Raw genomic sequence first — 22,621 nt, 5'->3', positions numbered from 1 at the left:
AACGCCACAACGAACGCCGCGATTGTCTGATCAGCCCTCGATCGTAGCTGCGCGTCGCGCGTACCGGCGGCGCGGGCCGGCACCTGCTCCGGATGGATCTTTGAAACGGGGTGGTAGCGGTTGCTAACTTGCTATCATATGCTCATTTTTCTCCATATATCTTAATTATTGTTTAAGATTGATTAACTATACCATCATTCTATTTATTGCATTTTTGTTTCTACATTACTAACATTAAGTCGCTTTTCTGCTTTTAAGCCACCAATCGTCCAGTCGCTTTTTGCTAGCTTCCATCGCCGCTTTATTCACCCGGCCACTGGTATCTCTAAACCCCAGAGCTTCAGGAACAGTGACTGCGCCTGCATCGACTTCCGGATGGATACCATTACATTCGAGTATATTATGGTCAATTGTTTCACTGGAGTTACCACATACAGCACATGCGTCATCTTCATTGTTAAATTTCTTTTGTAGCTGGGTGTTCTAATTCACCCTGATCTAGCTTCAAAAAGTAGGGCACTGCCTCTTGAGTTATCAAAGAAAGCTTCCCTCCTGATCTGCCTTTCTTACTTTCGGTATAATTCCACACTGTTTCTTTTCCATCGAATTTATCCAATTTTTACCTTCTGTGTTTTCCACCTGTTGCTTAATGCTCTTTATTTCTTCGTCTTTGTGACCAGCATACTTACTGGTTAGTTTCCTAGTTTTTTTCCTCCATTGTGAGTGCGCTTTTTAGGTACAGGTATTTAAATACTTTAGCTGCCCATCTGTTACTGTCCAATTTCCTGAGGCGTTCCTCATATAATATTTTACTCTGAGCTTCCCGTACTTCGTAAGATGCCCAGCCCATATCGCCTGTACTGCCTCATTTGTGTTTTTGCCGTCCGACGGCTCTCTCATTTATTTCTAACGTCGACTGTGCCTCTGATTTTAGGCACAAAACCGCATTTCCGAAAGTAAGCCCGCGCACCATAATTCCTTTCCAAATATCCCTCAAAATCTCATATCTGTTGCTGTTGTATCCCCACAATGCCATATGCTTCATTATCCCGGCAATTCTCCAGGAGTTGACGCCGGCGCCACGTCGCGGCAACCACCTAAACAGCTTCACCTGGAGGGCGCCGCTTTTCCCACTACAAAGCTTTCTAGAACACTGTAATGCAAACCATCGGCCACCACGACGCAGTTCTTTCGCAGTGACGACGTGAGCACGTTTCACTCAAGCATGCAGTAACGCTAAAGATAAGCAGATGCGCGAATCAATAGATGCTTTTCGCGAGCGGAGCGCCATATGGCAGAATGCGAAGCATTACAAACTCAGCTTAAATTTGCATGCAACTGCTGCTCGTGAGGTTCTCCCAATGCTTAAGTTTATATAGCATTCTTCTAAAGCACACGCAGTTATGACAACTGGTGTGCGCCTGCCGAGAAAGGGCATTGTAAAAATATCCATGTACGGGCCCGGGTCGGAGTCCAATATGCATGCTTGTCGCCTGGCACTTGCGGGATGCCATCTCAGCTGGTCCATATGGCGGCAGGGAAGCAGCAGGCATGACGGGACTGTTCCGGCGGGCCCCTCTCCGGCAGCGGCCACTTCCTCGGGGTCACGGCGCTGCTGGGCTCGGCCGCGGGTACGTCCGGCAGTGGTCCGGAGCTGTTCCTCTACATCGCCGTCGACAACTTTCCACGTGGCGCCGTGCTGGATTCACCGGGACCCCTTTGCAGCAGGCGTTTCCGCACCGGGCACTCCTGGCTCCCTGAGACCCGTACTGCCCGTACTCCAGGCCTGGGCAGCGGGCTCCAAAGCCAGCCTCTTTGAAGACGGCCAGCATGGCCGCGCTGGTCACGATGATGGGCCACAAAACACGACAAACTAGGGGATTGCCCCCCGTTTAAGTGGCCCTGCTTGAACCATGCGCCGGGTGCGGCCTCCCGCCCCAGCGACGGTGTACCTCTAGCTGCTGCAAAATCTTATCAGAATGAATTCGAAAGAAGCAAATACATAGACATTAGACGAAGTAGTGCACTACCTTGATCTAAGGTTGTAGCGTAGGTAAAGAAAGTAACAAAATTCCGATAAAGAAAGGTGTTAGGCAAGGAGACACCATCTCCCCAGTACTATTACAGCTTGCTTAGAGGAAGTATTCAGAGACTTGGAATGGGAGCAGTTAGGGATAAGGGTAGATGGAGAATACCTCAGTAATCTGCGATTTGCTGATGACATTGCCTTGCTAAGCAACTCGGGGGATGAACTGAAAATAATGATTGATGACCTAGACAGGAAAAGTAGAAAGGTAGGCTTGAAAATCAATATGCAGAAGACTAAGGTAATGTTCAACAGCCTCGGGAAGGAACAGCAGTTTACATTAGGTAGCGAAGTACTGGAAGTAGTAGGCGAATATGTCTACTTAGGACAGGTAGTAACCGCAGATCCGGACCATGAAAAGGAAATAACAAGAAGAATAAGATTGGGATGGAGCGCATTTGGCAAGCACTCGCAGATAGCGACTAGCAGCTTACCGGTATCGCTCAAGAGGAAAGTATACAACAGTTGCATCTTGCCTGTACTCACCTATGGGGCTGAAACGTGGAGGCTAACCAAGAGAGTTCTACTTAAGTTGAGGACAACCCAGAGGGCTATGGAACGAAAAATGGTAGGGGTAACATTAAGAGATAGGAAGCGTGCACAGTGGGTCAGAGAAATAACTCAAGTTACCGACATTCTAGTGGAAATTAAGAAATGGACATGGGCGGGACATGTAGTGCGAAGAGAGGATAACCGATAGTCGCTGAGGGTAACAAACTGGACTCCAAGGGATGGAAAGCGTAGCAGGGGGCGGCAGAAAGTTAGGTGGGCGGATGAGATCAAGAAGTTCGCAGGGGTCAAGTGGATGCAACTAGCACAGAACCGGGTTAAGTGGAGAAATATGGGAGAGGCCTTCGCCCTGCAGTGGGTATAGCCAGGCTGATGATGATGATGTAGCGTCGGTTGCGAACCGGGTTGCTACCTATAGCTGTACGCCTTACTTGGGGGGAGATCGCAGCATCGCCTTGAACTTCCACCGCTTCGCAGTTATCGTCCTTGCAAAGGTGATAAGCCTTCAAGTCTGCGACGTGCACCGAACTGGCGGTCTCACCGCTCGCCAACAACCGCAGCTGGCAGGTGAGCGGCGTAGACTGTGCCGTAACTTCGAACGGTTCAACCCACTGGTGCGCTAGCGACGCGGCGAAACCACGCGCTGCGTTACTAAGCGGGTGCGTTCTTTTCAGTGTCAATTCGCCCGTGTTGAAAACGACGTGACGACGACCTTTGTTGTACTAATCCGCTTGCTCCATGCGCGCGACATCGAGGTTTTTACGAGCCGCGCGCTGCGCTGCCTCAAGGCGCCCTCGCGGAGCTTTGCCGCGTACTGCGTAAGCGGAGGGGGCGCGGGCCCCGCCGCGTCAAGTAGGGCTTTCTCTAGCGGAAAAGCGATCTTTTCCTCAAAATTCAAGCAAGCGGGTGTCATACCCACCGACCTGTTCACGGTTGCATTTAGTGGCGAACGCCAGTTCGGACAGCCGTGCGTCCTAATCTCTGTGCTGCTCGGTCGTCGCGACCCGCATACTCTTAACATTCCGATTCACTCTCTCGGTTATGTTGCTTTGAGCGTGGTAGGGACTCGTTTTCCTGCGACGGATTTGAAACGGCTGACAGGAATCCACAAAGACTTTAAAGACTTTGCTTGTGAAATACGAAGTATTGTCTGTAATCAGGTCGGAAGGGAAACCGAAACGAGTGAATGTCTCCAACAGTTTCTCCCAAATTCTCTCCGACACAAGCTTCCTAAGTGGAAATACCTCAACCCACTTGGAATAGTGGTCCGTTATTACCAGAATATATTGGTTTCCGCGCGCAGAGCGAGGGAGGGGTCCGATGATATCGCATGCGACCACTTGCCACGGATAGTTGTTAACTACCGGCTTCATCATGCCAGCGGACTTCCCCGCCCGAGGCTTGGCTACCTGGCAAACAGGACGTATGGGCGTAACCCAGCACATTCTTTCTCATACCTGGCCAGGTCGCGACACGGCATAACTTGTCGTAAGTCTTACTGCCGCTGTCATGGCCTGCCAGCGCTGAGTCATGGAAGTACCGGAGGAATCGTTTCCACGATTCCTCCGGACCACAACTCGGAAAGGGGGGTGCAATCGCCTCTTCCTCGTCAAGTTGTGGGATGCAGCGGAGCAGTAAGCCATAATCGCCCAGTAGACACGCGTCGTACTTGCCCTCAGCGTTCCCGGTGCCAGCTTTACTACTCGCAAGCTGTCAGCACCCGCTGTCATAGACCGTCTGCTTTCTGGGCCTCAGTCAGCTCTTCCCTACTGACCGCTACTCCCCAAGACAGATTTCTCTCTGCCTCGCTTCTTGGCAGGCGAACAGTCGCCGCCACCAGCTGCTGCGCCTTCTCTTTCTCACAGCACAGCGCGGGACCTGTCCACCTCCTTTCTCTCTTTAACTAAGCAGGGCGCGACACTCATGTCTGCCCTCTCCTCCTCTCCAATAGCGGCGACTTCTGCGCCTCTGATGCGCTTCTGCTATCCTTCCACGGTGCGCGCGATAAAGCATAGACCACCTTATTCATGGAGTTCCTCCATGACCTTATTCATGCTGCCCCTGCGGTACTCAATGGCGTACGCGTAACGTTGCAACGTCAGCGCCCATCTCGCGAGTCTGCCTGCGGAGTTTTTCAGCTTCTTTAACCACGAAAGTGCCTGGTGATCTGTCTGCACGGTGAAAAATGCTCTGTCTAGATACATGTCAAACTTTGACAATGCGAACATTATCGCCAAGCGTTCCGTTTCGGTCACGGAGTAATTCCGCTCCGCCGATGTGAGCATGCGGCTAGCGAACGCGACAGGGCGCCGCTTGCCCTCGTGTTCCTGCAACAAAACAGCTCCAACACCAGTGTCACTAGCATCTGTCTGCAAGACAAACAAACTGCTTGTTCAGGTCGGGGAGGCGCAAACTAGCGGTATTCGCTATCGCGTGAGCCAAGGCAACAAATGCGTCGTTCTGTTCCTTGCCCCGGACCCACTTCGAGCCTTTACGCAACAGCTGGTTCAACGGCCTTGCTAGCTCTGAACGAGGGATGAATTGCCTGTAGATAGCAACCACTCTCAAAAACCTATGCAAGCTTTTCACGTCCATCGGGCAGGGGTAGTCCAGAATTGCCTGCAGTTTGTCATCATTCGGTTTCAAAGTGTCATCATCAACCACAAAGCCCAAGAGGTTCACTCTCTTTGATGCCAACTGCACTTTCTTTGGGTTGATCGTTAGACCCGCACGTCTCATTCTTTCAAGAACGGAATTCAGGAATGAGGTGCTCCTCGAACGACTGTGAGAATATCACGACGTCGTCGAGGTGCGCTATCGCGTAGTTGAACCTTGCATCGCCCAGCACGATGTCCATCAATCGCGTGAACGTGCTCGGGGCATTAGACAAACCAAACGGGAGTCGAGTAAATTCGAAGAGCCCGCGGTGCCAGGTGAATGCGGTTTTCTGCATGTCACCTTCCTCCACCTCAATCTGCAGGTACCCTTTGCTTGCATCCAGGACTGTGAACCTTGCGTTCCCTAACGCGTACATCACAGCCTCGATCGACTGGAAGGGGTACGCAACCATAGGCGTCAGAGAGTTGAGCTTTCGATAATCAACACACAGCCTGCACGAACCATGTTTCTTTGGCGCTAGAACCACTGGGGACGCCCAGGGACTTTGTGAGGATCTCACCGCGCCAGTATCAATCATCTCGTCAAGGGCGCTATCGAGAAGCTATCTCTTATGCGCGTTTAACGGCCGCGGGTTACACCTGAAAGGGCGCGCATCACCTGTTTCGATCTCGTGCTGAAGCGCGTCGGTTCTGCCCGGTTTCTCTGTGAAGCGAGCGTGCACGCGCACGGTTACATTTTCCGTTGGGGAGACCACCGCATTCACCCTCTTCGCTTGATGTCGTACGCACTTATCGCTGCGGGCCGTGAGCGCGAAGCTACGCCACGCGAGCAGACCACTCCTCTCACTTCCTTGCGTGTGCTTCCCCATTAGGTGGCTTATTTCACCCCCGTACGCGAACGGGACGTTCGCTCGCTTCGGCGGTTGTATTTGAGTGCTGTTCTCTTGCCGTGTGCTCGAGCAGAATAAACTGTTCGAGTACGTAACTCGGTGCTCCCTCTGGCCCGAACCCGCCACAATAGCGACTTCTCGCACCGCGGGTTGGGGGGTCACAGCTGCCTGTTAGCGCTGCACGCCGGGGCAAGGAGGAGACTGGCGTCTAGCCCCCCCCCCCCCCTCCCATCCTGTGGCGCATTCTTGCGAGAATAACCCCCATGAACTTTACCATACAAAAGTTACCAGGAAGTGGAAGCTCCGTGCGCAGTTCCAGATCCCGTCAGCGGTCCAACTCCCGGACCCGCCAAGAACGCAGCCCCCGCCGCCGCTCTGTCACTTTTCCGCCACTGCCGAGCCAAGACACCCCATCGACTTCTTCCCAAGTGAGCCAGCCTTTGCAGCCTCCCACCCCTGACCCCGAAAAAAAAGAGCTCAAAGCTCAAGTCGCTGCCCAAAACAGGGAGATTGCCCTGCTAAAACAACAGCTGCAGGCGTTGTTGGGGAACCCCCAACTCTCCACCCCTTCCCCACAATGCCCCCCACCACCTGTCACTCAAACGCCCCCGCTGCCCCTTCCCGCCACCATGTCCATCTCCTCGAATGCTTCCTCCCGCGCCACCTCCCCTTCCCGCAGCCCTCCACAAAAGAGGCGATCCACCAACGAGTCCACATCCACCCCGGAGGTGGAGGCCGTCATCCGCCACACATCCTCGTTTCTTGAAGTCCATGAGCAACGCCTCACGGCCGCAATTTCTGCCCTGCGTACCGACACGAAGAAATGGATGGAACAAATTGATGAACACGTAGCCAGAATTGAGGCCCGCCAAAATGCCCACGAAGCCGAAGTTGCCCAGACGACCCTAATGGTGGTATCCCTCCTCCTCATCTCCCAATCCCACTGCACCAGCAGGGGCACATAGGCCTCCTGATGGCCAGACACCCCACACACCTTAATTTCTGGCAGTGGAACTGCCGTGGTTTATGCGGAAAGCGGAACGCGCTGCAGCTCCACCTCCAGAACATCCCTCCCTCCGACCTCCTTGCTTTAATTGCCCTCCAAGAAACTTTCTCCCCAGTTAAGCTGCGCGACTTCACTGATTTACACTCTCCGTCCGCATCCCCCCCCCCCCCGAACATTGCCACTCTGGTTCACCGCAACTACACGGCGATAGAGCATCCTCTCGACGTTCCAGAGTGCACACACCTTTTCTTAGAAGTCCTGCCCCGGCGGCGACCGGATGCCATTCTCTTTGTTCTTAATGTCTACAGCCCTCCTCGCACACCTTCAGCTCCTCTCCTCCTCCTTCTACGCAAAGACCTTTCTCGCGCACATCGCAACACGTTCCTCATTCTTGGGGATTTCAATGCACATCTCATCAGCTGGGGTTACCCCAGGAACTATAGGAAAGGTCTCGCGCTGTGGACATTCGTCCAGAACGAACAGCTATCGGTCCTTAATGATTTTTCTGACCCAACCCGCATCGGCTCCAGCGTCCAACGCAACACTAATCCGGACCTTTCCATCTGCAAAAACGTCTCGGACGCAGCGTGAACGAACACCTGGGTCTTTCTCGGCAGCGACCACTATATCCTGCCCATATCTTTCTCTCTTCCTACCCTATCCTCCCGCCAGCGCCTGAGCCAGGTAGTCGACTGTGATCGGTTCCGCCACACACGGCAACATTCCCCCACCTCCATCTCAGACCTTTCTCAATGGACTGCTACCTTGCTCAAAGATGTTTCATCCACCACCTATACCGTCCCTACCCCTCCTCACTCCTCCACGGCTGACAGCCGCCTCCTTCACCTATGGGAGGCGCATCATTCCCTTCACCGCCGCTGGCTTTCACAAAAACACAACCGCTCACTACGCCTCCGCCTTGCTCGCCTGGCTATGGAAATTGAGGAGCACTGCGCATATCTCACCAGGCAGCAGTGGGGCCAGACCTGCGACCGCACGGCCGGTAACCTTGGGCTGAGGGATACGTGGACGCTCCTACGTGTCCTCCTTGACCCGTCGCATACCAAGGCCACGCAACGCAGGGATGTGACGCGCCTCCTACAATCCTCACCACTATCCGATTCCGATTTTTTTCTTGCATTCCGAGATCGCTATCTCTGCAATTCCCCTCCGTCCCCCCTCCCTTCCTACATCGGCAACCTTAATTCTGCGCTTGACGCAGATATCACTTTGGGGAGGTTTGTGCGGCGCTACATAAGCTCCGCACCACTTCCGCAACAGGAGCAGACCAAATTTCTAACAAGGCCCTCCGTAGCCTGGACACATCATTCCTAGAGGCCATTACGGACCTTAACAAACATTGGTACGAAGGCACTCTGCTTTCTGAGTGAACCCACGCTAAGGTAATTTTCATCCCCAAGCCTGGCAAACCCAGACATTCAAAATCTCCGTCGTCATGTAGGCGCGCTGAACTTTAACTCGAGACAATTCACTCTGTCTCGAGTTAAAGTTCAGCGCGCCTACATGATGATGGAAAACAAACTAGCCGCCATTACAGCATTGCTTGCAAAATCTCCGTCCTATCTCGCTCACCTCTTGTCTCGGTAAGCTCTTTGAGCACGTCGTTCTAGACCGCTTGCAGAGCCTTCTCGAGGACAACCATCTTTTCCTCGATTCGATGTTTGGCTTTCGCCCATCCCTCTGTACCCAGGATGTCATGTTCCAGCTCTCCGAAGAGGTCCTTCACCCTCTTCACGCCAAGCGCACTCACGCGATCATGGCACTGGACTTGACGAAAGCATTTGACAATGTCTTCCATACCGCCATCCTAGACGCCCTTTCTACCCTTAACGAGGGTTCCCGGATCCATGGTTACGTCAAGGCTTTTCTTGCCCACCGCACGGCTGAGATCTCATTCGGCCCCCTCTCCTCTCCCGCTTTCCCTCTTGGAAATCGAGGTACCCCCCAGGGTTCTGTTCTCTCTTCCCTTCTCTTCAACATCCCCCTTTTCCCTATGGCACGTGCTCTAGCTACCATTCCTAACCTCTCCCATGCTTTCTACGCTGATGATATCACCCTCTGGGTGACTACCGGCAATCTTGGAGAGATGGAAGCCGCTCTCCAGGCGGGCGCGAACACGGTCGCCGATTATGCTCGCACGGTCGGGCTAGCTTGTTCCCCGTCCAAGTCGGAGCTCCTGCTCCTCCTGGCTCGAGGCATAGCTCCAACCTCATCTCCTAACCTTAACGTCACTATCGACGGACATCCCATCCCTTCTGTCTCTTGCATCCGTATTCTCGGTCTCTTTCTCCAATCCAATGGCAAACACACTACTGTCCTTTCCCGCCTTACTACCACCGTCCAGCAGACGGTACGGCTGATCCGGCGGGTCGCTAACCGACACTACGGCATGCGCGAGCATGACCTCCGTCGTCTTGTGCAGGCCTTTGTGCTAAGCCGCCTTGTCTACTCCCTCCCCTACCTCTTTCTGTCTCGTGCCGAGGAAGAAAAGGTCAACTGTCTCATTCGTCAAACCTATAAGTCGGCTCTCGAGCTTCCCACTTCAACCCCCACTTCTCGTCTTCTGGCGATGGGCGTCCACAATACTCTTTCAGAACTTGTGGAGGCCATTTGCGTGGCACAGCTCGATCGTTTATCTCGCACCACCCCTGGCAGAGCCCTTCTTACTTCCCTTCGCTTGACCCCTGTCTGTGTCACCCATCCCTTGCCCAGCTCCCTCTTCTCCATGCTCACTGTCAAGCCCCTTCCCAAGAATATGCACCCTGAGCATCATGCCACTCGCCGATCTGCCCGCGCCTCCACCCTCTGGTGCCAGTACGGTACAAGGCCTGACGCCGTGTATGTTGATGCGGCACCCTATTTCTCGCATCCCGCCTATGCCCTGGCCAGTTTTCAATACACGAACCCCCCTCTCCGTCGCCACTATCCCTGCTCTCACTTCCACTGCCGCAGAGGAAGCAGCCATCGCTCTCGCCAGCACACCGGCCCTTTTCATATTTAGCGACTCTTAAGACCGCAGTCCGCAACTTTGCAAAGGGTAGAACCTCTTCCTCTGCGCTCAATATTCTTAATCACTCCTCCCCCCCTGATTAAGAATACTGAGCGCAGAGGAAGAGGTTCTACCCTTTGCAAAGTTGCGGACTGCGGTCTTAAGAGTCGCTAAATATGAAAAGGGCCGGTGTGCTGGCGAGAGCGATGGCTGCTTCTGCGCTCAATATTCTTAATCACTCTCCCCCCCTGCCCCGCCGGGGTGGCGCAGTGGTAAGACGCCCGGCTACTGTGCCGGAGTTCCCGGGTTCGAACCCGACCTCGGCGGCCGAGTTTCGATGGAGGCGAAACGAAGTAGCGTCCGTGTGCTGTGCGATGCCAGCGCACGCTAAAGATCCCCAGGTGGTCGAAATTACTCCGTAGCCCTCCACTACGGCTCCCCTTTCTCTCTTTCCCACCTTCCTCCCTTCCCTTACGACGCGGTTCAGGTGTCCACAGAGCAAGTGTGACAGATACTGCGCCTTTCCCTTCCTGTGAACCAACCAACCGATCCTCCCCCCCCTTCCCGTCGTATTTAACTCTTCTGGGTTCCGGCTCACGCGGGGAACCCTGGAAATGAGACGGCAAATTCTATCGCTCGCGAGATGACCGACCGAGCTGGCCCCCTCCATCCCGGGATGGACACGCGTGAATCTCTCCTCACCTTCCATGACATCACCCTCCACTCCGCAACTCCCGATTATCCCTCCCTCCCCTTCACAAGTATCTAAAATAGAACAGAATACGTGGCGCCATTTACAGGCCCACGCTTTCCTCTCCCTTGCACGCCTTGCCCTTATTCACCCCGGTGCCTTCTCGCCCCAATGCAGGATGCAGGCTTTGCAGATCTCCCGAGCAGACTATGCATGCTCACATTTACTCTTGTCCGGCGCACTTACCCACCGTCTCCTGGCAAATAGACAGCCCGCAGCTGTGGGAGGCTGCCGTCCGAGCGGGGCTCCCTATGGAACCGGTTGGCCGCTTCTCGGATGAAAGCGCAGGGGGCGCTGCTCGCCTTCGGAGCGTAAAGCCCCTCTATCTGTGGGTCTGCGCCCTACTGAACCGCTAGTGCCGTGGCAACGCTTGTGTACCATGTGGCGCCTCTTTGCGCTCGCGAGCCGGAATCCGCGGAAGTTAGCAAGCATCTGTGTTGGTGCTCCTTTTTTATGGATGTGCGATCGCGTCATGTCCACACAACAGGATAAGCGTGACAGCACGTGTTTCGAAACCTACCGCCTTCTAGGGACTGACACTAACAAATAATATTTGCCAAGTATGGCTCCCTTAGTGGCCTGATCAGAGCAATTTGATTTGAGGGATGTGTGGAAACACTAAAGATTCTGCCTACTCCACGTTACCTCTATCCATGGCCATGAGCTGTCCTATTCAATAAAGGACTTGCAACTCAACTCGTGCTCGCGGGTGCCAACTCGTGCTCGCGGGTGCAGGAGCGGGTAGCGCTCGTTCAAGCTGAAATACTTTGTCTTAGGACACCGAAAGACGCAGAGAAGAGGCAAGAGTGGAAGCGCACCATCAAGCGCGGCGACAGAGAGCTCGACGAAGGTAGTGTCGTTTGTGAGCGACACTTCGAACCATAGCTGTTTGAGAAAGAAGACTGTGATTCAGGGAAAGATTAACTGAAACTCCCTGGGATGTTACCTCACGAAGGATGCCGTCCAGACAGCGTTTCATGACGTTCCAAACACTTGCCGAAGCCCCTGCCTCAAAAATGAAATGAGCTTAACTTATTGTGCGAGCAAAAAGTCAGCAGGGACACCATCAGAGAAAAAAAATTAAGCGCATTGATCCCAAAGCCCCAGTGAGCCGATTGAAGAATACAGTGACGGTGGATCGTACGTGTGACGCGAGTCTGCTCCAGGAATGCAGAAAGCTGCAGTCACCCCCACCGCGTGGACAAATGTCGATCTTTCTGATCATGAGCAACATTCGCACATGCCACTCAAGCGAGGACGGGTCTCCGGAAGCAATCTATGTAAACCGGCGAGTTTTGCTCCATCGCAGTTATACAGATAAAGCTACCATGAATGCTGCAGTGTACATTCGAGCAAAGAAAGTGAAGGAGATAGCAGCTTTCAAGTAAACAGAAGAGATAATTAATCTTCTTCGGGACATTGCGAAACTCAATTTGTGTCCTGACTTGGGAATCGAAGCCCATGCATGACAAAGACCCTTCCCTCCTCCAATGGGCGTTACTTTGCGACGAACTGTACCACTCTTTCTGATGCAACACGCATGCATAGCCTGCAAATACTTCCGAAAGTTAACTCAGAACACCCTGTCAAGAAGAAAAGGATCAAGTCTGTGTAAAGAATAAAGAGACTTCCAAGTCTCGAGCAGGTTTTCGTATGAAAGACGTACAATTGGTGACAAAGTTGATAAAAGGTCTATGAAATGAACTCCTTTCAAGAACAGAATTTGAAAGAAGGGTTAATGGCCTTCCTCTCAAGCAGCAGCTGGTTGTAAAGACATGTTTTGAGGCTGCAAAACGCAATTCGAGAAAAGTGGTGGCATATTCGAGTGGCTACTCGTCTTCCTAAGCACCAAAGAATGCACATCAGCAGTTTGCCTGAAGCGCGATGCGATTTGCAGGGCTCGGGTTTCCATCTTTCGTGCTTTAATTGTGCATGCATCTGAAAAGTTCCAGTTCTACTTAAGTGTTATAACTTAACAAGAAGTTAAGATGAAATTATAGCGCGAACGAAAACGCCGGCGACAACGCTCTGTTTATCGCACATATGGTCATCTGAGCCTAGAATGTGCATATAATAGTATAGTCCTTCATGCAAGCGCAATTGTTTATACAAAATCTTTAGAAGGTGTTTTTACAATACGGCACCACGGTAGTATTCAGTGAGGATAATAGGGTATAAAAAGCGGCTTCGTTTCTCCGTCGGCTCCGGGGCATGCGCGCAAAACTTCGGTCACGACAAAAAAGAAAAAAGTTTCCGTGGTTATGCCAATAACTGGGGCGCGAATTCAATACTACGACTAAACTGAAATAAAAAACTAAAGAGCGGCATCGCACGTACAAGGCACCAGGCAGTGCGCAGCGAATGCATTTCGAAGCGCACGATAATGATGCTCAGGGCCATACCCTTTGAAACGGGTCGGCACCAAAACTGGTGCGCAGGCCAAAAGTGAAAGGGAGAGAGAAGAAAGTTAAAAAAAAAAGGAAGAACAAACAAACAAAAGACAGAGGACTGGGAAAAGAGCATGAACAGGATGATGCCACACCCTCCCAGGTGAAGTTCGGGGTGGGGTAGCTGGCTCCACACTACACTCCTACACCACGCCGCACCACAGTCATTCACTCAGTTAGTCGCTTTTTTGTCATTGCCACTGGACTTGAACCACCTTCTGCACTCCGGTTCACCGCAGCGCCACCGCGGCGATCATTCAGCGGCAGTCCCCGCCGCGGCCGGCGGACGAGAGACTAGCAATATTTCTAGGGACCCTAGCCATATTCAACCGCGGCTTACGACCTGGGCAGCGGATGTCGCCGCCAGGGGCACTGGAGGCATGGAGGAAGTAGTGCTCCTGTATATGCTCCCGCAGGGAGCAGAGTTGCGCGAAGGTCCGCCATTATGTTCCAAGCTCTACGGGAAAGCCGCTCCTTGCGTTTACAAGCGGCCTCTGCGGGAAAGCCACTCCTTGGGCGTACAGGGGCTGTGATCACGGCGGGGCAGACGATGTAAAGCAGTTCGCGTTTTTTTTTATTGCCATGTACATCGCGCTCTATTTACAGGCATCCTTTTTCCTTGCACTGTATAAAGGCGCAGGCATCGATGCCAAGCGCATCGTGCATTTTTCTGGAAAACATAACATCGAAAACACATGTGATTCGCATAACATGCTGGCACAGCATGATCTGTCAGAGATGGCGAAACGGTTGCAGTAGCTGGTAGCTGCGACATTAATGATGTAAAAATACAAGTAATGACAATACTACGCAAGTTTTGCGTGGAAACGTTTTGCATCCCCCGGCAGAAAGAACATTACAATGCACGATTCTGTAGGGATCGTCTGTAATATTATACGAAGCTTACAATGAAACCCCGCTGCACGCAATGCAAAGCCAGGCAGTCTAAAGCAATGTAAGTGACAGACAGGCGAATTGAACCAATAGCACAGGTCGCAGACTTGCTCGCGCTCCATTATCTTGCAATATATTACCCATAGCACCATATATGACTTGCATTCGTCCACTAAACTTTTCCATGCTGCGATCGTTGCCCTTATCCAGTCGCGTGCTTTTTGTAAGCATCATTCCGTTTTTAATATATGAATGTTTTTTTTTCTAACGGCTGCATTCACTGTAACGCAAAATGCTACGATTGTAGCATTCCAATTTGTATTTTAATATTCACCTCAATTTCTGTCCCCCCCCCCCCCTAAATACCATCGTTATCAGAGGGTCCTTCAGGGCTTTTTGATAAGTAGAACAGTTAACCAAAGTAGGCAAATCTAGTTAGCATGCAGACATAGACTGGCAACCTACTTCTGTGCAGGAGATAGGGATTAGAAAAACACTTTACAAACAGCTGGTATTTAGAACTTTATTGTATACAGCCGACTAGTGCTCCTGTAACAGGTACATTACATAACACCATTACTGCAGAATAAGCAGAGAGGCTAAAGAGATTGTACTTGACAATCACTGTACACTTCACTGTAATGCTGAACACTCAGAGGGACATGCAGGCCCTGTGCAGAAACACTGGTAGTCATTAAAGGCCATAACACCATGCATAAAGGGTAGACAGTTTTCCATAGACTTTTTTTATTTGGGATAATGCATGGTGTAGAAAGACAAAGGGTATTTCTGAAAGGTAAGCATGAGTCACCACATTGGAGTTTGTGTGTGGCTGATTAATATTATAGAGCATCTATTTTCAGTTTCAGACTAAGCTGCCAAATGGTGGTTGCAGCGTCAGGGGGAAGTAGACACAATGCCAGCCATACAAATATCATTTGAGTACAATACTGGAGTAAATCATAGGCACTGCACTGTTATAAAAGAAAAGGAGCAACCAGGAATGACATTCAACATGGTTAAGTGTCTTCAGCTGAGAGCTGTTTGAGGAGGTCCAGGTTGAGCGGTCGCTCCAGCTCTAGCACCCAGTCTTCTTTAGAGGTTCTTGCACACAGATAAAAATATGTTGCCTGAAGACACACTTCATGCTTAACCACAGTACGAGAAGTGCAATAGTTTAAGTGACAGAAGGAGAATTTGTAGCACAATAAGGGTCAGCTACCAAACCTTAACGTCGGTGGGGCGGCTCAACAGCCATGCTGTCTTCTAGTGCCTGCAAAGGAGTGTCTGCATGAACAAGAGTACGTTGTCGACATTGCAATGAATGAAGAGTTAGGTCCAAGCCTGAAGAATTAGTATTATGTTCCTAATTATCCTAATGTTCAGTATTCATATCGTTCACTGGACACTAAAGATCTCATATGCTGATAATGAATGCATGTTCTGGGCAGTCACAAGCGCAGCACACTAATACAACTGTTCAAGTGAAAAAGGCAGAATGAAAAATGTGCACCTCACAATTTTCATGCATGACAAAGCTACAGCGTGATCGAGCTGAATGTATAACCTAACATCAGTGGGGATGGCTCATCAGCCATGCTGTTTTCCAGTGCCTGCAAAGGCATGTCTGCATGAAAAAGAGTACATTGTTGACATTGCAATGAATGAAGAGTTAGTTCCAAGCCTACAGAATTAGTATTATACAAAGAAAATCCTAATGTTCAGTATTCATATCGTGCACTGGACACTAAAAGATCTCATATGCTGATACTGAATGCATGTTCTGGGCAGTCACAGGCGCAGCACACCGATACGGCTGTTCAGGTTAAAAAGGCAGAATGAAAAATGTGCACCTCACAATTTTCATGCACGGCACAGCCGTTGCGTGATCGAGCTGAATGTATTAACCTAACGTTGGTGGGGACGGCTCATCAGCGATGCTGTTTTCCAGTGTCTGCAAAGGCATGTGTGCATGAAAAGATTACATTGTTGACATTGCAATGAATGAAGAGTTAGTTTCAAGCCTACATAATAATTATTATACAAAGAAAATCCTAATGCTCAGTATTCATATCGTGCACTGGACACTAAAAGATCTCATATGCTGATACTGAATGCATGTTCTGGGCAGTCACAGGCGCAGCACACCGATACGGCTGTTCAGGTTAAAAAGGCAGAATGAAAAATGTGCACCTCACAATTTTCATGCACGGCACAGCCGTTGCGTGATCGAGCTGAATGTATTAACCTAACGTTGGTGGGGACGGCTCATCAGCGATGCTGTTTTCCAGTGTCTGCAAAGGCATGTGTGCATGAAAAGATTACATTTGCAATGAATGAAGAGTTAGTTTCAAGCCTACATAATAATTATTATACAAAGAAAATCCTAATGTTCAGTATTCATATCGTGCACTGGACACTAAAAGATCTCATATGCTGATACTGAATGCATGTTCTGGGCAGTCACAGGCGCAGCACACCGATACGGCTGTTCAGGTTAAAAAGGCAGAATGAAAAATGTGCACCTCACAATTTTCATGCATGACGCAGCTATTGAGTGATCGAGCTGAATGTATTCACCTAATGTCGGTGTGGACGGCGCAACAGCCATGCTGTTTTCCAGTGCCTGCAAAGGCATGCCTGCATGAGCAAGAGTACACTGTTGGTATTCCAATGAATGGAGAGTTAAGAGCAATGCAAGTTTGGAAATTCCAAGTGGTTCACTCACCAGAAAAGATGGTAGGCACATCTGGCTTGAGTAGTTTCCTTCCTTTGAAGTAGGACCACTCAAATTGGTCTGCTGTGAAACGATCCTGCATAGGATTATGTGCAGAAGAAAACATGTACGAACATTGTTGACTGGATTTGTATTTAAAAAAGGTCCAGGTGCAACAGGTGATGCACAGTGCAATCATGGTTCGTTTGTGGGGTTTAAGTCCCAAAGGGACTCAGGTTATGAGAGACGCGACAGTGCAATCATGAATTCATGACAATATTTTATGACCCCCGCAATGGAAGTGTGCAAAAAATAGCACTAATCATGCATTACCACATTCCGCGCAATTTTCCAGCGTTCCCGCTGGTGAAGTTACGATCAGAATTTTAACCGCAGCTTCGCGGTGACATTAACTGTAGTACACATTGGCGAATGAACGGCAACAACGACACGCAACTGAACCGCAAGTAAGAAAATCGAGACATTAAAATTACGGAAAAGGATGCAGTTTATACCTGTTAAAACCACAGTCAGCCAGAGAAATACACATAGTTTTCGTGCAAGTTATGAATCGCGTTGTTTAGTTATACTTTAAGACGTACATTAGCTTCGCATTAAATTCTGCACTTCACTGTCGTTCGTGACCCTCTTCACTAAACGGCGATGCTAGTGAAATCAGACTTACATTAGTGGAAAGTTAGGGGGAAATATAAGGAAGGCCAGTAAAATATTGCACGGGGAATATTAATGTGGTTCACGAAACGATGAGGTGACAGTCAGTAAAAGCAGGAGATGTAGCATTATATACCGCCAACATATTATACTGCAAGAGCTGGTGTCTTACACTCAGAAAAAGAGCAGTTCTCAAGTGCATCGCGAGGAATTAGAGCGATAAAGTCGGCAGATGCGCAAGCAAACTAACGTGTCTAGGGATCGCCCAAATGTTAATAAACAAAGCCATTTTACAGAAAATAAGCGCAAAGAATGTATTAAGATGAAATAAAAACAACATACCTCGCATATTCGAGCTCCTTTCGGGGCTGTTTCACGCGGCCCATACTTAAAAGCCACTGCAGTCGCCGATGTAGGACTAACCTTCCGCAGGGCACTGAATAAAACACTTTGCCGCTTTCGGTGCGGTTTGTGCAGTTCGGCGCATTGCACCCCGTCATATTTGAAGAGAACGTTCTGCACTGTACAGCCATGCCATTAGAGCGCACAAAAAAGGTGGGAACACACTGTAGAAACCAATGCGACGGCAGCTGACGGCACTGCAAGCGGCGAGAAAAATGTTTCGCCTGTAAAGTTGGCTCCTCCTGTTGCGCTTGGCAAGTTGACTCCTCCTTCGAATGGAACGTTTGACGTCATCGCCAAGAGCGGCGCAGGGATGTCAGTCGCGCAACTCTGCTCCCTAGGGAGCATATACAGGAACACTAGGAGGAAGGAAAGAACTTAGGAGAGGCCCTGACGTCATTTTCTTGAAGCCGGCGCGGCCGCGCTGCGACCGGACGCTGCAACGTCTCTCCTACTAACCTCCGCATTTTCTTCCTCCGCGACGCTCACGTACCTAGCGCCCTTAGCAACACTGTTGCTAGTGACCAGAGTTTTCATAGCAACAGCGTCGCCGTTGTTAATGGCCAGACTTGGCTAACCCTAAATTTTGACGTCACTTCTGCCCCGCTTTATCCAATGCATTGGGAATGGCAAGGGCCTCTCCTAAGTTGTTTCCTTCCTCTATGCCTGCAGGCCACGACCAGCAGCCGGGAGGCCACCCATGTAACGGCGGCAACATAATTTTTTTTGGTCTTCACTGAATAAAGTTTTTACCACCACCCCGACCACACTGCAAACGAGCCTGTGGTTAAATTTTTATAGTCTCCACAATAAAGATGCACAATACTGCAAAGCAGGAGCCTCAAACTCATTATGTGGGCCGCGGAGAAAATATCCTCCCTTGCAAGTCAGAAGCCGGAAAATAACAAAAATATAAAAAAAGTACACAATATAGAAACAATAGGCAGAATACAGCAATAAGAAAACTTTCAGATCAGTGTACTGCAGAAATGCGGAAGCTCAAGCGTCCCTGCTGCGCACGGTATACATCGCGTGCTGGCAAAGCCAGGGCTCGTGCCGCAGTGAAAATTGCCTCAAAAACTTGTATTTTAATTTTTTTTTCTTCCCCAAGCCAATACGCGATTGGAACAAATTGTCTTCAGACACTGCTTGTATTGTCCAACGATGCTTTCTCTGCATTACAATTCACGAGGAAAAAAAAAAACGGCGCGTATTCTATTTAGTCTGGATGGGCGCTACTTTAGGATGACAGAGAAGGCTACTACAAGGATACAGCATTTAACGCTTTATTTACCATGGAACGGTACCTCATAGGGACAAAGCCTTTTAGTGATTTGTTCGAAAAAAAGTATGGTGGTAACACCGAGTCTTAGAATCTGAGAGGTGCTTCAGTACGAAGGATAACATTTTCTGAGCCGGAGGGCCGCATGCTAGCCACGTGTTAAGACCCTTGCTGTACAAGAATACCGCATGCTTGTCACTCGATAATTCGAAGGCACGCCTAGTGGCAGCTTTTGTACGGACATCAATTTGTGCAGAAGCACTATGATGTTCGAGTCTCAGGTAGAATATGCACCGGCTTCATTACCTGTGTGCTCATGAACTGCAGAAGACCTACTGCATGAATATGCTTCCCTCTCAGAGGCCAACAAATCTGACTAAAGATGCATTCCGAAGAACACATTGGGGGGGGGAGCAAACTGGAGCACACCCAGCTACCCCACATGGCACGCTTAAGAACGCATCATTGCACAGCACAAAGTTCGATGCTATGAGCCCCTTCACCTATGCAGAGAGCTGGTAACATCCAAGTGCAGGCTCGAGTATAGTTACCTTCAACACTGCAACTACCCGATCACTGGATATGGCTGCCCAAAGTGCTGTCTAAGTGCCAAAGCGTGCTTGCAGGACAAGACCAAAACCACACACACACACAAGGAAGGCACTTTTGTAAGACATCGTTTATTACTTTTTTTTCCACTGGCAATGCACAATTCGGATACGACTGTCTTCCAAACTTTTTTTTCTTTTCCTTCGAGTGCCATTGAGGAGCAGCACACAGCATTTGAGCAAGTGCCCCCCGTCGTCCACAACAACATGCAATGGCATAAACAAAACACCAAGGGGGACCTACTTAAAACTGAATCAGTATGTACGCTCTACAAATTGATATCCAGTCACCCGTATTGGTACAACAACGGGACTGCGGGGGGAGGGAGGGGAAGGGGACTAAAAAATTGCCGTCCTAAAATTAAATCGGGAATGGGAGGATGACACTATTTACATTTTTACATTGTGCTGTAGCGTGCTTATTAAGCGATACTAAAACTTCTCCTGAAATATGTACAGGTTATTTGTAGCAGCCACTGCCACCACATTTTCCTGGGGATGCCACGCTGTGTGCAGAATCTTGCGACTGAAGTCCAGACAGTCAACACTAATCTCCTCTTTCTTCCGCTTGCCGCCTGTGCACACCTGCAAAAGAGAGTGCATAAGAGCGGCCCCGAAAAAGTTCAAGAAAGGGCACATACCTTTCGCGCTTTTAGCACCGTCCGCGGTTTGGCAATCTCCCTAGATGCCTCCAGGGTGATATCACGTTTCGCCGTCCGATCAAATACCCGGAAGAAGTTATTGTAGGACCCAGTCATGATGAAGCTAGAATACACAAATGGAAGCTTAGTCATGAGCAAACTTCGAGTGGCCGCTTTGGCTTACCTGTCAGTGCCGTTCCAGCAGCACTCAAACTTGTCAAAAATGCAGTCATTTTCATAAAGGCTGCACAGCTTTGTGCGCAGGTATTCGTGCACATTGTAGCACTCCACTGGCTTATTGTCCATGTTTAAGTCCCACACTTTAACAGTTAAATAGTCCCTGGAGATCATGTAGCGGCCGTTGTTGCTAAATTTCACATCCGAGATGCTTGAGATGATTTCGGAGAAGAAGCTGCGATTTGTCGGGTCCTCGGGTTCCTCAAACACTGTAAGGTATAAAATAAAGAAGCCTCTCAATTAACTGACACAACTAAAATTCAAGGACTTACATTTGGCATGCTGGTCACAGAGTGCTGCTGCCCTCATGTCACACAACCGGATTGTGCCTTTGCTGCTACTGTAGACAAACATATGGCACTGTGATGGATGGAACTCTGCTGCAGTTATTACTTCCGTCAGCTCCTCCATATTGGTTGGCTTAATGTCTACAATATCTGAACAGATATGTCAAGGAACATGGCTCTGACATGGGAATCATGAAAAGATGCACCACTGTTAAAATGTGTACGAAGTGTTCATTTAAATTCGGTTCAACAGAACAGTATAGAAGATATCCCCATGCAATGCACATCAAGCATGTGGTTGTTTTCTTATGCAAAGTAGGGCACCCGGCAACGTCAATGCCCACAGTGAGCATGCCAAAATTTATTTTAACCAGCATCAAATGAACATGTTGAAACCCAGCACTGGACACCAAGAATAAGAGATAGCGATTGGGCATTGCCTTTTTCAGAAGTCGTTTGGACAGCAACCTTGTTATAGGCAACCTGCAATGGAGTTTGCTGAGACATGTGGCCCCACCTGGCGGCCGACGGGAGCTAATACTGAGGCGGCGCAGAAGCTGACGCCGTGTATGTTGCGGCCGCTGTGTTCCTTCTGCGTTCGCGTTTTGTTATCCCAGTCAGTGTTATTTACTCATTTAGTGACTTCAGTGGTCTCATGCGATGCTCCGACTACTACGGATGTGAACAAGAATAAAAATAAGCGCAAGGACGGCGAGAAAGACTGTCACAATCACGAAGGAAACCTAAGCGTACCGCTTGCTGGGAGAACCTGGGGAGAATGATGAGAGAAGGAGATATTAGCAGCAAGAGAGTAATGTAATTGAAATTCGTTTTGTTATGGGGCCATTGGCGTACAGACGCCAAGAAGCTAAAATAAGACTATTGCCCGTGAGCGGAGGAAATGGTATAAACTTCTGACTCGGGGAGTCGCACGCTGGTTGGGGCACACTACTCAGTACGCGCTGTAAAATTTGGCGTGTACTGGTATATGTTGTGCAAGATCGAGTGGCATACGTCCAGAAAAGCAACAAAGCCGTGCAGCCGCAGCATTGTATTCCAGCCGCATTTCAACGGAGGTGAAATAATAAAAAAAAAAAGATGTTCGTGGATCTGTGAACCGGATTTCTAATGCGGTGTCTATTCGAAACCACAAAGACAAAATATCTTCAAAACTTCCAATTACAGATTTCAATAAGCATATTTATCTGTAAATTAGTTCTTAAGGTGCTGAAAGAGTCGAAGTGGCGGAGTGTAGAGGCCCATGATACTGTGTACGCTGAGAATGGAACTTCGTTCTATCGTTCCGTGCCAAATATTTCTTTCACCGACTGCTCAAGCTACTCAAGAGACTCTTGTCCCAGACGATAGACTATTTCATCATTAGTAGCAACAGTAAAAAATTCTAACTACGACCTCCTTTACGAAAGCTTTGCCGCTGAGTGCCAGCATTACCCGCTGGCTTTCCCCAAGATTGAGGTGTGGAGGTACAAAATGCATGCCAGTAGTTGTTAAGAGCTTTATTTTTCCAACGGTGTAGGAGGCCCCCTACTCCCTGCCCCCGGCA

The 22,621-nt window shown here is 49.8% G+C and overlaps 2 protein-coding genes across 4 annotated transcripts in view; both read right to left on the bottom strand.

Annotated features, from left to right (window-relative positions):
• Positions 1 to 14,904: 14,904 nt before the first annotated feature.
• On the bottom strand, positions 14,905 to 18,356 carry LOC146206341 (uncharacterized). Of its 2 annotated transcripts, none has more exons than XM_084591013.1 (4): positions 17,943 to 18,356; positions 16,941 to 17,025; positions 16,793 to 16,838; positions 14,905 to 16,506 (listed from the first exon to the last, which is right to left on the bottom strand). In XM_084591013.1, exons 1-4 carry the CDS (start codon positions 18,131 to 18,133, stop codon positions 16,484 to 16,486), a joined length of 345 nt encoding a protein of 114 aa, XP_084447139.1. In that variant the 5' UTR covers positions 18,134 to 18,356; the 3' UTR covers positions 14,905 to 16,483. The 2 variants fall into 2 exon arrangements, with proteins under 2 accessions (XP_084447139.1, XP_084447140.1); XM_084591014.1 differs by having other exon boundaries at positions 16,466 to 16,506; positions 16,793 to 16,852.
• A 1,587-nt stretch (positions 18,357 to 19,943) lies between these two features.
• Positions 19,944 to 22,621, bottom strand: part of tws (protein phosphatase 2 regulatory subunit tws) — a 39,614-nt gene continuing 36,936 nt past the window's right edge. For both annotated transcript variants that reach the window (XM_084591003.1, XM_084591004.1), the window contains exons 5-8: positions 21,043 to 21,207; positions 20,718 to 20,979; positions 20,534 to 20,657; positions 19,944 to 20,477 (exon numbers count right to left, since the gene is read on the bottom strand). In XM_084591003.1, coding sequence (XP_084447129.1) covers positions 20,325 to 20,477; positions 20,534 to 20,657; positions 20,718 to 20,979; positions 21,043 to 21,207 — 704 coding nt within the window. In that variant the 3' untranslated portion in view covers positions 19,944 to 20,324. The remainder of the gene's footprint in view (positions 20,478 to 20,533; positions 20,658 to 20,717; positions 20,980 to 21,042; positions 21,208 to 22,621) is intronic.

The sequence above is a fragment of the Amblyomma maculatum genome, chromosome 1 (genome assembly GCF_055883805.1).
Source record: "Amblyomma maculatum isolate TAMU_Amacu chromosome 1, ASM5588380v1, whole genome shotgun sequence".
Taxonomy (NCBI): domain Eukaryota; kingdom Metazoa; phylum Arthropoda; class Arachnida; order Ixodida; family Ixodidae; genus Amblyomma; species Amblyomma maculatum.
Note: the sequence above shows the minus strand (reverse complement) of the source record. Positions and strands in the feature narration are given on the sequence as shown.